This window comes from Hippoglossus hippoglossus, chromosome 6 (assembly GCF_009819705.1).
Source record: "Hippoglossus hippoglossus isolate fHipHip1 chromosome 6, fHipHip1.pri, whole genome shotgun sequence".
Taxonomy (NCBI): Eukaryota; Metazoa; Chordata; class Actinopteri; order Pleuronectiformes; family Pleuronectidae; genus Hippoglossus; species Hippoglossus hippoglossus.
In genome coordinates, this window is record NC_047156.1 from 1372590 (window position 1) to 1384347 (window position 11758).

At 45.9% G+C, this 11758-nt stretch overlaps 1 protein-coding gene across 1 annotated transcript; it reads left to right on the plus strand.

Moving 5' to 3' along the window:
- Positions 1-53: 53 nt before the first annotated feature.
- On the plus strand, positions 54-10661 carry plcg2 (phospholipase C, gamma 2). Its single transcript, XM_034589258.1, has 22 exons — positions 54-142; positions 327-443; positions 732-897; positions 996-1091; positions 1996-2082; positions 2194-2357; positions 2991-3191; positions 3835-3957; positions 4039-4219; positions 4477-4545; positions 4707-4816; positions 5248-5344; positions 5533-5605; positions 5953-6125; positions 6672-6774; positions 7185-7388; positions 8155-8294; positions 8561-8669; positions 8776-8943; positions 9534-9622; positions 9719-9882; positions 9959-10661. Exons 1-22 carry the CDS (start codon positions 126-128, stop codon positions 9999-10001), a joined length of 2694 nt encoding a protein of 897 aa, XP_034445149.1. The 5' UTR covers positions 54-125; the 3' UTR covers positions 10002-10661.
- Positions 10662-11758: the final 1097 nt, after the last annotated feature.

The window sequence follows — 11758 nt, forward strand, 5'->3', positions numbered from 1 at the left end:
CAGGTGTTTAAAAGTGCACCATGTGATCCAGGTTCTGTTCTGCGTTTGCTCCGCAGGTATCTGACAGGGGATCAGCTTCGTAGTGAGTCGTCCACAGAGGCTTATGTCCGCTGCCTGCGTCTGGGATGTCGCTGTGTGGAGCGTGAGTATGAAATACCTCCACTGCTTTCTTTAATCTCAGTTTATTTCACTGGGGTCGTTGTTTGGGCCATTTCACCAGCACACAGATAGTTTATGTAATGATGTTTTGTGAGTTTTATTCCTTTGTTGCTTTGAATACACTTTGTATCGTGTGTGTTTCCTGTGGTGCTGCTGAATCTATCCAGTGGACTGCTGGGAGGGCCCGGGGAGCCAATCATCTACCACGGCTGGACCAGAACAACCAAGATCAAGTTCGAGGACGTGGTCAAAGCCATCAACGACCACGCGTTCGTCACCTCAGAGTGAGAGTCAGAACAACTACTGTTGCCCTGTCTTTGTTTTCTGAGGATCTTTCCAGACCTGGTCTCACATGTTTTAACTTCATGTCACTAAACTACATCAACTGAAATGATTTCAGGATTAACACAAACACTGAAGGGTTTTTGTTTTCATGTTCTCTGACTATGATTCGGCCATTTCCCTCCTTTTTATAGTGTAATCTAATTCTCCAAATCATTGCATCAGTCAAGTTATTTGATCTCTTTCTCTTCACATTGTCACGACCTGGACACGCTGCTGCTCCTCGCCAGGTTCCCGCTGATCCTGTCCATCGAGGAGCACTGTCCTCTGAGAGCAGCGTCAGATGCTCGAATCTTCAAAGACGTGTTCGGAAGCAAGCTGCTGACGAAGCCGGTGGAGCAGATGGCCGAGCAGCTGCCTTCACCTACTCAGCTGAAGGGCAAGATCATACTCAAGGTACTGTGTGTGTGTGTGTGTGTGCGTGTGTGTGTCTAAACATACTGATATGTCGTCACTCGTGGCCGTGACTGTGCTGTTCTCTTGTCCCTGTGCAGCACAAGAAGATCAGTGTTGAGGAAGGAGGGATCAGTAAAGACTTTAGGAAAGGGCAGAAACAGGGCGACCTGGAGATCTGGGACCCTGTGGATCAGGTACAGTACATCAGAGGCTTCGTCTCAGACGCTGCATCACGTCACTCTGCAGTCACGTGATGCACGATGAGGTGGAAGTTGAGGACAGTTCATGTTTCCCGTAGCAGTAGAGATGTTCTGATACCTGAACCTCGGCGATACCGAGCACTGCTCTGATACCAGCATGTGAAAAACATCCATTTATATAACATATTCTACTGACCCTGTATGGACGTGATGATTTCTGTGTTTCATGTGTTTCAATTCGTTCTTTCCATATGCAATTGGGAATCGAAAAATCTGAAAATAAAAGTGCTCAAATATGAACATGTATAAATAGGAATAAAACAGGCCACAGGCAGAACTTGAATTTGATTGAATTTGTCTGACCTGGAAGTCCCTGTCTCATTGGATAATTATTAGCCATGCAGATATTGTCGGGTCATCACGCAGCAGAGCCTCGATCAGAACGTGGTTAATGGTTTGCCACGAGCTGTTCAGCGGCATGTCCTGAGTGACGGTTTTTCATTTCCTCTTTTTGATTTGAGCACAAAACTAAAGTTAACGAAAACAAACCAGTGATGGCTTTTTGTTTGAGATTAATAAACGAATAACGAAATAACAAATCATTTTTTCTTTTACCGATTTTTGATTCTCAGTTGAACATGGAAAGAATGAGTAAGACACAGATTCTGACTGATTGTTATTGTACCGCCCGTCTCAGGTGGAACCCTTTGAAAAACAAAGCCTCCACTTTGTCATTGTGTCCGGAGCCATGTTGGTGTATTTGAAACCAGAAGTCACCACATTTCATACAAATTCATGTCTCAGCGTTGGGATTTCCTTGTGGAAGAAGAAAAGAGTTTCATATTTAAATTTGAATTGAGAAGTTTTCTGCATGTTTCACATTATACATATTTCTCAGGTGTGGCACACGCACTTCTGTGTGATCTGTGACGACAAGCTGTACTACGACGAGGAGGACACGGAGCAGGAGGAACAATCCGAGAAGGTGAAGGAGTTTTTACCAGCAAATTCATCTTGTGCTGTTTTCAGCTTAGATTGAATTTAAAACATCACAAATCCAGTGTGAACCATTGTTCCTCTTCTGTCTCGACACCAGGACCTGCACTGCACAGAGCCGTGGTTTCATGGTCGCATGAAGGAGGGCAGGCTGATGGCCGAGAGACTGATCCACGATTACTGCGCAGAGACCGGAGGAAGAGACGGAACCTTCCTGGTCCGAGAGAGCGACACCTACGTCACGGACTTCACCCTCTCCTTCTGGTACAGCATCACATTTCATGATCTCAGTCATAGGTCACATCCTGGCTCTGCAGGCGGTGCCACCCTGCACCTGAACGCCAGGAGAATCTCCTGCTGCGTTCTTCACGTGTGAAGAGAAACTCCGGAGAAAGTCCGGACAACATTGTGTGGACATTCTCCCGAGTTCATGTCCGAAAACAGCTTAGGTCATAAACCCGGCCTCCTCCATGTTAGCAGATCGGACATGAAAACAGGCTGAGACGTCGTGATTGACGTCGTGATTGAGACCGACTGATTGGTCGAGTGTCCCGGCCGTATCGGAGATGTTTTGAGGAAGTGGAGACACGTCGTCCATCTTTATTTAAATCAAAGAGAAGGGACATGGAAACAGTTTTTTTGTCTGTCCCCCTTGAGTATGTCAACACAGTTTGGCATCACTGAGGACCCAAACTCTTAGGTTTAACCTTTGTGCCCGAACTGAATCCAAAAACCTGGACAGTGAAAAATACCCTCGTCCCCCCTCGTCCCCGTCCCCTAGCTGCAATGAAAGTCCAGATTTTGTTTTTCTGTTTTATTAAAATGAATTCCTTTCACAGTTTTTAAGCTTCATAAAGAGCTCAGTCGATCGTGTGTGTTAATGTGTCTGTGTTTCAGGCGCACTGGGAGAGTCCAGCACTGTCGTATTCGCTCTGGCTCCGAGGGGGGGCTCACTTACTTCTACCTGACGCCCAACCTGCACTTCCTCAGCGTGTACTCCCTGATCAATCACTACAGAGAAAACCCGCTGCGCTGTCAAGACTTCGAGCTGCGCCTCACCGACGCCGTCCCTCAGCCCACCCCCCATCGAACAGAAGGGTCAGTCACATGTGAACCGTTGTGGGTCTGATACGTTCAGGGTCCACGGCCATTTTGTATTTTTAAACCTGTTGTTTTCAGTTTCAGTCCATTATCCTCAGATAAACATCCTGAGGCAGATTCACTGAGTCTGGTTCGAGAGAGTTTTCTCTCTCCGCGGTCACAAAGTGCTGCTGCTTGTTGGAACCGTTGGTTTCTGTATCTCCTCATTAAGTGCCTTGGGATAATGTATAATATGATATGACATTTTATTTCATTTTATTTATAAAAATGTCACAAAACGCAAACGTCTGAGTCAGTGTCTCTGGAACTTCTCCTGCAGCCTCCTAGTAAAATGTCATGTCGTGCCTCCTGCCGCTCTACAGGCTCCGCCCCTCGCCTGAATGTTCTCCTCATGTTCCTCTTCTTGTGAACGAGAACCCGACAACCTCCAGAGAAAGTCCAGACCCAATATTCTGGACGTTTTCTGAAGTGCATGTTTGAAACCCTTTCTCTTTCTTCTCTTTCAGTTTTTTAATCCATTTAAATGGTCTCGTTGTGTCCCTGAGAGACACCACAGACTGAACACTGTGTGTACATGCACATCATAGAAGTAGATTCACTCAGACACACACATGCATGATGTGACTGTGCTCCTGTGCAGGTGGTTCTACAGTAACCTGAGCAGAGGCCAGGCGGAGGATTACCTGCTGAGGATTCCCAGAGACGGAGCGTTCCTCATCCGACAGAGAGAAGGAGAAGCAGACTCCTTCGCCATCACGTTTAGGTTCAGTGACACTTTCTCTCTCTTGGCCTGAGCTGTTTTGTTCGTTGGATTTTGTAGGAATCTGGATTTTTGGTCTTTCAGAGGCGACGGTAAAGTGAAACACTGTCGGATCCAGAAGGAGGGGAGCATGTACCTGCTGGGCACCACCACGGAGTTCGAGAGCCTGGTGGAGCTGGTCAATTACTTCAAGACCAGGCCACTGTATCGCAAGATCAAGCTACGTTACCCAGTCACCCCCACACTGGTGGACCGCTTCAGCACCGTGAGTCTCCGTCGTACAGAGACAGATGATCGATGGATTAACTGTTTCAAATGATAATAGGATTTTGAGACAGAACAAACTCACTCACTCATTTGTTCCCGTGTTGTTTCTTGTTCACCAGTAAATTCAGTCACCAATGCGTCGTCGTACAGTCACTTTTTATCCCTCTTGTCGTTTGAGCTTCACTTAACGACATTCAGAATCTAAAGCAGTTTAATAAGGTTTCCTCTGAGCTGACAGTGGATTGTGCTTCACAGGAGAAAGACTGTGCGTCTCTGTACGGGGTGAAAACATACGTGGAGCCCAACGAGATCGAGCCGTCACTGGTGCGTATACAACACTGTTGTGTCTGTTATCGTTTGCAGTTTTCTTTGATAAAGACATTTCTCTGTGTGTGTGTGTGTGTGTGTGTGTGTGTGTGTGTGTGTGCGTGTGCGTGTGCGTGTGTGTGTGTGTGTGTGTGCGTGTGTGTGTGTGTGTTCTTTAGCCTCAGAATACAGTCAGGGCTTTATACAGCTTCCAGGCGAGAAATTCCAATGAGCTCAGCTTCAGTAAAGGAGCTTTGATACACAATGTCACCAAGGGGACAGATGCATGGTGAGTCTGCACTCACACACACACACACACACACACACACACACACACACACACACTCACACACACTCACACACACACACACAAAAGTGAACAAAAACAAATGATTTCTGCAGCAGAAGTTATGCTGCCTCCTGCGGGACATTGTGAGCATGATGTCTGAAGAACACCTTGAGGGAATTACTTCAGTTTTGGCACAATAGTTAACATTGACTCAAAGATGGTGGAGCCATACAACTGTAGGGTTTTAATTATAGTTCTCTCCAGTGTTGATTATAGCCCTGTGTCATGAATGCTTTCATTGTGAGTTACTCCCAGCTGAAGTTCAGCGGGTTTGCTGAGTAGGCGTATGTGCATGTGTCGAGATTATGAAATATGGTACTTATCATGCCAAACAAAACATATAACAACTCTACTCATTCCTCTTCCTTCAGGTGCAAAGGTGACTACGCTGGAAAGATTCAGCATTTCTTCCCATCAATCTACGTAGAGGAAGTTTCCTACAACATCCAACCTGAGCCCAAAGAGGAGGTGATCAGAGCCTAGGTCACAAATAAACTGGAGCTCAATCAGCATAGAAACTGACTGTGTGTGTGTCTCTGTGTGTGTGTGTGTGTGTGTGTGTGTGTGTGTGTGTGTGTGTGTGTGTGTGTGTGTGTGTGTCTGTGTGTCTGTCTGTGTGTGTGTGTGTGTGTGTGTGTGTGTGTGTGTTACAACAGGACCTGGAGGACAACCCACTGGGTGAACTGTGTAAAGGTGTTGTGGACATCTCCAAGTGCAACATCCAAAACTGTGAGTGCGAGTTGTTTGGGCGTCAGATGAGTGTTTGACTGCCGGAGGGCAGATATCATTTCTCCCCGTGCTGATGTTGTTTATCTTACTGTAGTAAATCAGTTGGCGTGAACACGCTGGTGTTGTCCCAGCTGCTGCAGCTACTGAGCGCTGGTCTCCTGTATATTGAAAGTTTAAGAATATTGAAGGTATCATGTGTCCAGAAATTCGACATGGCATTTTCTCGGGCCTTCAACAACACACAGAGACGGACAGAGATTCCTTAGATCGATTATTAAGTACGATCGCCTCCTCCACCGGCCTCCTCCTCCCTCACGGTGTCTCCTTCCCTCTCTCCTTGGCCCTAGTGACCAACGGGAAGAACGGGAAGCCCCATGTGTTGACCCTGCAGGACATGGAGCAGGACAACCTGCAGTTTGACCTGGCAGCAGCTTCTGTGGAGGAGCTGTTCGAATGGTACCAGGTGGCCTGGGACATCACTCAGAGAGAGATGAGCAAACAGTACAACCGGGAGCAAGTGGTGAGCAGCTCACTGTGTATATCAAACACTATACTATAAACACTGTATATAAACATTGTACATTTTCTATTTTTTAGAGTCCCATGTGTTTATATTGCATTTTTTTTACTTATAGTTAAGTTTCCCCATTGTGGGACTAATTTAACTTGTCGTATCTTATTTTATCTTGTCCATATATGTGTAATGGTGGGTGAGCCTGCGTCAATTAGTCGAAAACATAGACTGTAAATAAAGATGGACGACATGACAGCTGCCAAACCTGAGGCTAAAGAACCTTAATCCCCCTGGTGGCTGGCTGCAGTATAGGTCCTAAACCCCGCCTCCTTCATGTTTGCAGAAGGGACATGGGCCAAAGATGGTTTCTGTCATTTTAGGTAGTTCGTATCACTCTGATGTTTCTGAGATGTTTTGAATAAGGATCTTTCAGTGCTCACATTGTGCCTTTACATGTTTATGAGTTTATGATTGACACCTGCTCTGCAACCACAAAGGGTATTTTACTGGTAATGTGAACAGGAAGTGGCTTTTTCTTCTGTCCAATCTCAGATGAGACAGCAGGTGGAAGTGGAGAAGAAGTACGAGGTTGCCAGGGAGATGTCGGACCTCGTGGTCTACTGTCAGCCTCGCAGCAAAGAGAAGGACCGCTTCGGTAAACCCCCGCAGACACGAACACAAACTCCTTCACCACAGTTGTAACTCAGTGCAAACAGTCTGATATAAAGTGTTAGAGCAGACTGGTTCTACTTTAAAACCACAAACAGTCCAACTGAATGTGGTGCAACCCTTTATAAACCCCCCATGGACCCTCCTCAGGACATGGTTACTTCTGGTTTCAAAGAAATAAGATGGCGTTGCTCACAAACCAATGGGGGAAGTCACGGTGGGTCGACACTTGACGCCTATGACGTTACCAGTTTGATGGCCAGTGGCTGACAAGCATGTTCAGTTAAAGATCATCGAGTATCCACTGTTCCTGAGAGTTTATTGTCCTGTTGGTGTCACGTGACAAGACCCGAAGACGAACCTCCCGAGTCACTTTCCTTTCTTCCGTCCCTGCAGACGGTTACACGTACAAAGAGATTCGCTCCTTTGTGGAGAACAAGATGCCGGGAAAGAGCCGCACCCAGGACTTCTTACAGTACAACTGCAAGGCTCTGAGTCGCATCTACCCAAAAGGCCAGCGGGTGGAGTCCTCCAACTACGACCCGTATCCCCTGTGGGCTCTCGGCTGTCACATGGTTGCTCTCAACTACCAGACTGCAGGTACAGTAGTTTACCGGGGCTGTGGTCAGTGGACTCGCCTGCAGAGTTCACTGTTGATATGTAGACTAGTCAAGGCAGGAAGAGCACATGTGGAACTAATATCATCGAGTAATGGCTCCGTTTTCACTGTTTCTTTCCTTTGGTTTGATATTTAGTTTTTTTTAGTTAAAAAGCCCAAAGTCTGTGTTAAAGGGAGCTGCTCCTCCGAAGCTCCTGAAACAGCTCGTCAGTAGCCTCCTCTTCACTGTGACATCACAATGTCCCAACATTGCATAATGCTCGTCTAGCAGCTACAGTCTGTACACCCCATAACATCTCCAGGTAAAACGAGGCCGACAATTCCTCCATTTCCAACATGGACCGGAGCTAAAAGCAAGTGTTTGAGACAGAGGCTGAAAAGAGGAGCTGCAGCAACGGGAGAGGAGAGAGATGTTTTCTGAACATTAGAGCTTTTCCTGTTTATAAATCTTTTCTTTTTCTATCCGTTTGTCTACAAATGAAACCAGCGAGAGGCTCATTGTGCTGCTCCTGCTCTGATCAGGCAGTTAGTCACAGGAACTGCTGAAGGTCAAAGGTCATGACTGGAGAACGCAGATGCAAACAGACGTGACGAGGCTGAAGCAGGATTTGAAGCTGTGCCTTAAAGGAATAGTTCAAATTGTGTGTGTGTGTGTGTGTGTGTGTGTGTGTGTGTGTGTGTGTGTGTGTGTGTGTGTGTGTGTGTGTGTGTGTGTGTGTGTGTGTGTGTGTGTGTGTGTCCACACAGATAAATACACCCAGTTGAACAGCGCCCTCTTCAGTCTGAATGCACAAACTGGCTACGTGCTGCAGCCGGAGCTCATGCGCTCCGATAACTACGACCCCAACCAAGAGAAGATTAAGATCAAGTACGAGATTGTGGTCAGGGTATGTCTACACACACACACACACACACACACACACACACACACACACACACACACACACACACACACACACACACACACAGTAGAGAATCTGAATACTTGCTGTAAAGGGCTCTGAGAACTTTCTGAAAACACAGCAAGACGAAGCCGTCAGTAATCTGCGTTACTTTCGTCTGTATCTGTGCACGTCTTCTGAAAACAAGCGATGAATGGACCTGTCTGGTGACCGTGACGCTCACCGCTGATGGTTGTTGTGTTGCTCTGCAGGTGATCGCTGCTCGACACCTCCCGAAGCCCGGCCGCAGCATCCCCAGTCCGTTCGTCGAGATCGAGCTGTGTGGCCAGACGGAGGAGAAGAGCAAAACCGTCGTCTACTGTAAGAGGAGGGAACAGCTGAATTGTTCAGCTTCTGATGACACATACAGCATCTCCTGCTTTTGTCTATAATCATGTGAACAGTGGTGTCGTTCTGCCGACTGCAGGTGACAACGGTCTGAACCCGGTGTGGAAAGCCCCGGCCGAGCCCGTTGTCTTCAACGTGTACGAGCCGGAGCTCACCTTCCTGCGCTTTGTGGTCAACGAGGAGGACATGTTCTCAGACCCCAACTTCCTGGCCCAGGCCACGTTTCCTGTCAAAGGCATCCGCTCAGGTGGGAACTCACGCTCACGGCACAGAGCGGCCGACTGAGAACAGCCGTTCACATGCAACAGCAGCACATCACCTATTTATTTGTTCCTTCCCTGAAGTACGACGATTTCTGTCCTCGCTTGTAGAGTTGGACATAAAATAGACGAGTTTAAAATAATTTCTTTCCCAGCTCACCAGCATCATGCGTCTGCAACATAAAACAATCACTCACACACTCTTAAACATAATATTTCAAATCTAACTTCAGGGAATTGGTTTCCGGTTTTGACCAGTTGTCTCTTGGACTCAAATGTGAACTGATTAGATTTCAGTGGACAAAGGTCAAAGGTCATGGTGACCTCATATGAGTCTGGTGAGAAACTGGACGGTGGAGGAACTTGTGCATCATACACACACACGTGCGTTTCAACTAGCAGCTTTTTTCCAAAGAAGACAAGAGTGTATATAAAAATAAACGTAGACTCCGGGTCTGCAGAGTGAAGCCATTGCAGAGGGGCCTGAAACCTGTATTACCTTGATTGACCAACAGAGGGCGACTCCAGTGGTTGGATAACTTTGGAGCGGACTGAATGTTTTTAATTGTTCCAACAGGTTACCGCTCCGTACCTTTAAAGAACGGCTACAGTGAAAGCTTAGAGTTGGCCTCGCTACTGGTCTACATCAACGTACAGCCAGCAGGGGTGAGAACACACACACACACACACACACACACACACACACACACACAGTATATCTGCAGTTTGACATCAGTGCATTTCTCTCCTCGTGTCGCTCAGCACGCAGAGGAGGCGCTGTACTCGTCCTCCAGCCAGCTGAGGAAGAATCCGGCCGAGCTCAGCGGTGAACTTTCCCTGTACGACACTCACGCCAACATCCAGCGCTCCACGCTCCCTCGCCAACACAACCAGCTCACGAGAGAGTTCAGCACCAGCGAGCACAGGTAAGCCTTGAACTCACCGGGCGTCGGGGGGGGGAATGAAATGTGGTGAGTCCCTGATCATGTCCTCTGTGTCCAGGACGAAGGAGAAGAAGATAAACAACAGTAAGTTTTACTCCTGAGGACTCGGCTGAACCGAACCTGTCCACGTCCTGTCGGAGTTTCCCAGTGGGGACATTTTCTAGTTTTTCATTTTTATATCAAAAACTACAAGCATCCAATATTCCCCTCAATAGTTTTCTATTTATTTTAGATTTTTAAAAAGTGTGGTGTCAATATTTCCCTAAATATGGAAATATTGAAACATGTTAATGTTATTTTGGAGAAACCATTAACTTTATGTTTCAATTATGACAAATGAGGCTGTAACGTTTCTTCTGAGGGTCCCACAGACAGTCAGTCATTTTTTATTCTTCTGCATTCAGCCACTAATCAAACTGCAACACTGAGGCCCGGATGATATTTATTTTGAATGAAATATGAGTTTCTGCTCATTGTAATAGGAGTTTGACAGTTTTTGAGAGTTTTATTCATCTGTTTTTATGTCGACTTTTAAATCGCGATGAAGCAAAATAAAATAAAAACTGAAAAACGCGAGCAGCACACAGGAAGTTGTCTTTATCCGTTTCCTCAGTGTGATGATGTTTCAGTCACATGAATTAAAAATGTAATCCAGAGTGATTCATGTATTTAATTTGACGGCAGATGGTGTTTGTGGCTTTCTGATAATTCATGTGACCTTCTTATGATTTGAGTCAATAAAGTATGTTTGGTGAAACGTCTCTAGTTCATCTCTCCTTCCAAAGTTTGATCGATTCCAGTTTTCTTTTAAATCTGAACATAAAAATATAGTAACATGAGTAAATAATAAATGTGGAGGACATAAAAAATATTGTTTATTAAGGCATAAAGAAATAGTTAAGTAGGTTGTAAAAAATTAAGTTTAGGAAGAAATTAAGATATAGTTTATTAAAGCATAAAAATATTAATTACAAATATATGAAATAAAACCACACATGTCACACACAGCTGAAACATATTCACAGACAATTTATTTTTGATTGAAATTATTTAACATCATAGTTTTCATTTTTCCTGTTGAAGATCTTTTGTAGTTTTATTACAACAGCCACAGAGCAGCAGCAGCAGCAATAATAAGAATCATAGTAATAATAATAACCCGGCAGGAGAAGCAGATCCATATGGAGAAAGACTGAGAAAGAGAAACATGAGGGGGGGGGGCTCCTTTTCCAGCTGCCAAAAAAACCTTTTACTACAAGGAATCATGGGAAATACAGTTTTTTCAGTCTGTGCCACATCGGACCCGGTTTCTTCTAACAACTGTTAAGACTTGAGCTCAGCTGCACACGACGTGGACGTCTCTCAGTTCGAGTCGAGAGGAAATCAAAACGCCTCCGAGAGAAAGGAAAAGGCCAAAAAGCAGAATGAGCTCCACAGGATACGGAGACGTGACAGAACAGAGGAGGTGTTTCTACAGTAATAAGAACACAAACAAGCTCTAGACCATTATAACCTCAACATGCTGGTCCCCAGGCTCAGTCTGGACCAGTGGCAGCTGAGTGAGGGACGACCTCGGGACAGCACCGACTCCACGCTGCCACCGTGTCCGAAGGAAGACTCGGACATTTTGGGAAACTTTAACAACGAGATGGATTCCTCGCTCAGTTTGCAGCCAATTAGCAAAGAGTGAATAACAAGCAAACGAAACCAGCCAATCAGGATGTTTTATATGTGACAGATCCCTTTCTGGTGCTAAGTGAAGCTAAAGGTCCCCGCGGCTGCAGCTGCATGATGGGACGTCGTCTTCTCAACCAACTCCAGCAGTTTCCCAAAATGTTGAATCGTTCCCTCAAACGCT